Raw genomic sequence first — 3,808 nt, 5'->3', positions numbered from 1 at the left:
GCCATTCATTACATCAGCATTTCTTAAAAGTTTAGGCTTTCATGACTTGATTATGTTGATATTAAATAAACCATTGCACGCTTGTACGTGTACCGACAACACCAGCAGGCAGAAAATCGTTAATATACAGAATCGGTCAAAATGGATTTATCTGCTTTTGCATATGAACTCTTCATATATAGTTTTTATACATACATAAATATTTTCTTGGTTTTTCAAATTCTTTTTGAGTTTTGTCTCTTAGAATTAAAAATGTCGAATAAAGCGAGACCAGCTTGCTAGTAAATTAATAAAATTTCAAAAATAGAGGCAGCTCACTGGTAAGTGCTGCTATTTGAGCTATTTTTAGAACAGGCCAGCGGGCGACTCATCTGGTCCTTACGGGCGACCTTGTGACCTTGTGAAGTGAATTATATTTATATAGCGCTTTTCTCTATTGACTCAAAGCGCTTTACATAGTGAAACCCAATACATAGTGCAGCCCTTTGAGACACTAGTGATTTAGGGCTATATAAGTAAATATTGATTGATTGATTGATTGATCTAAGTTACATTTAAAGCAGTGTGGGTGGCACTGGGAGCAGGTGGGTAAAGTGTCTTGCCCAAGGACACAACGGCAGTGACTAGGATGGCGGAAGCGGGAATCGAACCTGCAACCCCCAAGTTGCTGGCACGGCCGCTCTACCAACCGAGCTCTGCTTTTGTTTGCTTCTTTTTTGTAGTTATAGTGTTAAAATAAAAGATGTCATTACCTTCATGCCTTGCCCGCTCCAACTTTCCTTTGCATTCTGGAAAAACAAACCCCAAAGACTTTGGGGTTTGTTTTTCCGGAATGCAGTGTGTATATTGCACATATTATTATGAAGATGTGTGTGTATATAAGGGAAGTGAAGTGAATTATTTTTATATAGCGCTTTTTCTCTATTGACTCAAAGCGCTTTACATAGTGAAACCCAATATCTAAGTTACATTTAAAGCAGTGTGGGTGGCACTGGGAGCAGGTGGGTCAAGTGTCTTGCTCAAGGACACAACGGCAGTGACTAGGATGGCTGAAGCGGGAATCGAACTTGCAACCCTCAAGTTGCTGGCACGGCCGCTCTACCAACCGAGCTATGCTTTTGTTTGCTTCTTTTTTTGTAGTTATAGTGTTAAAATAAAAGATGTCATTACCTTCACGCCTTGCCCGCTCCAACTTTCCTTTGCATTCTGGAAAAACAAACCCCAAAGACTTTGGGGTTTGTTTTTCCGGAATGCAGTGTGTATATTGCACATATTATTATGAAGATGTGTGTGTATATAAGGGAAGTGAAGTGAATTATTTTTATATAGCGCTTTTTCTCTGGTGACTCAAAGCGCTTTACATAGTGAAACCCAATATCTAAGTTACATTTAAAGCAGTGTGGGTGGCACTGGGAGCAGGTGGGTAAAGTGTCTTGCCCAAGGACACAACGGCAGTGACTAGGATGCGGGAATCGAACCCGCAACCCTCAAGTTGCTGGCACTGCCACTCTACCAACCGAGCTATGCTTTTGTTTGCTTCCTTTTTGTAGTTATAGTGTTAAAATAAAAGATGTCATTACCTTCACGCCTTGCCCGCTCCAACTTTCCTTTGCATTCTGGAAAAACAAACCCCAAAGACTTTGGGGTTTGTTTTTCCGGAATGCAGTGTGTATATTGCACATATTATTATGAAGATGTGTGTGTGTGTATATAAGGGAAGTGAAGTGAATTATTTTTATATAGCGCTTTTTCTCTAGTGACTCAAAGCGCTTTACATAGCGAAACCCAATATCTAAGTTACATTTAAAGCAGTGTGGGTGGCACTGGGAGCAGGTGGGTCAAGTGTCTTGCCCAAGGACACAACGGCAGTGACTAGGATGGCGGATGCGGGAATCGAACCTGCAACCCTCAAGTTGCTGGCACGGCCACTCTACCAACCGAGCTATGCTTTTGTTTGCTTCTTTTTTGTAGTTATAGTGTTAAAATAAAAGATGTCATTACCTTCACGCCTTGCTCGCTCCAACTTTCCTTTGCATTCTGGAAAAACAAACCCCAAAGACTTTGGAGTTTGTTTTTCCGGAATGCAGTGTGTATATTGCACATATTATTATGAAGATGTGTGTGTGTGTATATAAGGGAAGTGAAGTGAATTATTTTTATATAGCGCTTTTTCTCTAGTGACTCAAAGCGCTTTACATAGCGAAACCCAATATCTAAGTTACATTTAAAGCAGTGTGGGTGGCACTGGGAGCAGGTGGGTCAAGTGTCTTGCCCAAGGACACAACGGCAGTGACTAGGATGGCGGATGCGGGAATCGAACCTGCAACCCTCAAGTTGCTGGCACGGCCACTCTACCAACCGAGCTATGCTTTTGTTTGCTTCTTTTTTGTAGTTATAGTGTTAAAATAAAAGATGTCATTACCTTCACGCCTTGCTCGCTCCAACTTTCCTTTGCATTCTGGAAAAACAAACCCCAAAGACTTTGGAGTTTGTTTTTCCGGAATGCAGTGTGTATATTGCACATATTATTATGAAGATGTGTGTGTATATAAGGGAAGTGAATTATTTTTATATAGCGCTTTTTCTCTAGTGACTCAAAGCGCTTTACATAGTGAAACCCAATATCTAAGTTACATTTAAAGCAGTGTGGGTGGCACTGGGAGCAGGTGGGTAAAGTGTCTTGCTCAAGGACACAACGGTAGTGACTAGGATGGCGGATGCGGGAATCGAACCTGCAACCCTCAAGTTGCTGGCACGGCCGCTCTACCAACCGAGCTATGGTGGCCCCTGATGTAGAGATTTCCTGTAAGCATTAAATAAATAATATTAATTTGACTCATATTTAACATTTTAGTGACTGTGACCCTCGATGGAGCTCTAAGAATTAAAACCAAATCCATACATTTTGTTACGGTTTGAAAATGAAAAGTGTGAAAATGGCCCCCGCATGCTTCAGTTTTCCCGTGTGCGGCCCTCTGTGGAAAAAGTTTGGACGCCCCTGATAGTGATTTGTTCCACCTTTCGAGGTTCCGACTTGCCGGCCTCACCCCTTGCGTCCTGTCCCAGGAGAACATCAACATCGACGAGGCGGCCAACTGCCTGGTCAAGCACATCATTTCCAGCGAGAAGGACATGTTTCAGTCCGAGGTCCCGGACACGGTCAGCCCTCAACTGGAGACGGAGCGAGGCGGGACCTGCTCCTCCTGCTTCAGGGCGCAGTGAGCGCCTTCTGCACTCGTGGAAGGAAGGATGGATGGAGGAGACAAGCTGCGTTACCACGGCGACGCAGGAACATTCTGTGAACACTAATACAAATATTATTATTATTATTACGCTGCAATATTTCTACACCCACATTTTATTTATACATGCAATTAGTTATAAATGATCTTAACAGTGTTTCACTTTCTTCCCTAAATTGTTTTATTGTTTTTTTTTTTTTTTACTGTATTCATTGTAATATTTGTAATTATCCATCTATCTCTACAAATATGTACATATTGTATTCTACACAACCAAAGATGTGTCCACTTATCAACATGAATAAAGCAGAACTTTCCTTTACCGCGCTTTTGTTGTCTGTGGGTGGAATATTCACTGATGCATTGTGGGAAGTTCCATTCTGAGCCTACTAGTGGAGAATACATGCAGGAAAAGTGGGAGAAAACTGATTAAATGTAACGAGAACAAATTGCACTGTCGACTAATTACTTAAAGTTGTTTTTTTTACTTTAGAACTGACATTTCTCAAAAAATAATAATGAATCAAAATCAATGTTATGAATTATTTACCTAGTGAAGACTCTAA

General features: G+C 41.2%; 1 protein-coding gene across 2 annotated transcripts in view; it reads left to right on the top strand.

Moving 5' to 3' along the window:
* The window catches only part of rab38a (RAB38a, member RAS oncogene family), a 23,873-nt gene extending 20,305 nt beyond the window's left edge, over positions 1-3,568 (top strand). The window contains exon 4 of one of the 2 annotated variants that reach the window (XM_061919269.1): positions 3,027-3,568. In XM_061919269.1, coding sequence (XP_061775253.1) covers positions 3,027-3,302 — 276 coding nt within the window. In that variant the 3' untranslated portion in view covers positions 3,303-3,568. The remainder of the gene's footprint in view (positions 1-3,026) is intronic. The other variant, XM_061919270.1, reaches the window with a different exon arrangement.
* Positions 3,569-3,808: the final 240 nt, after the last annotated feature.

Source organism: Nerophis ophidion, linkage group LG13 (genome assembly GCF_033978795.1).
Source record: "Nerophis ophidion isolate RoL-2023_Sa linkage group LG13, RoL_Noph_v1.0, whole genome shotgun sequence".
NCBI lineage: Eukaryota > Metazoa > Chordata > Actinopteri > Syngnathiformes > Syngnathidae > Nerophis > Nerophis ophidion.
This window is presented reverse-complemented; position numbering and strand designations above follow the sequence as displayed.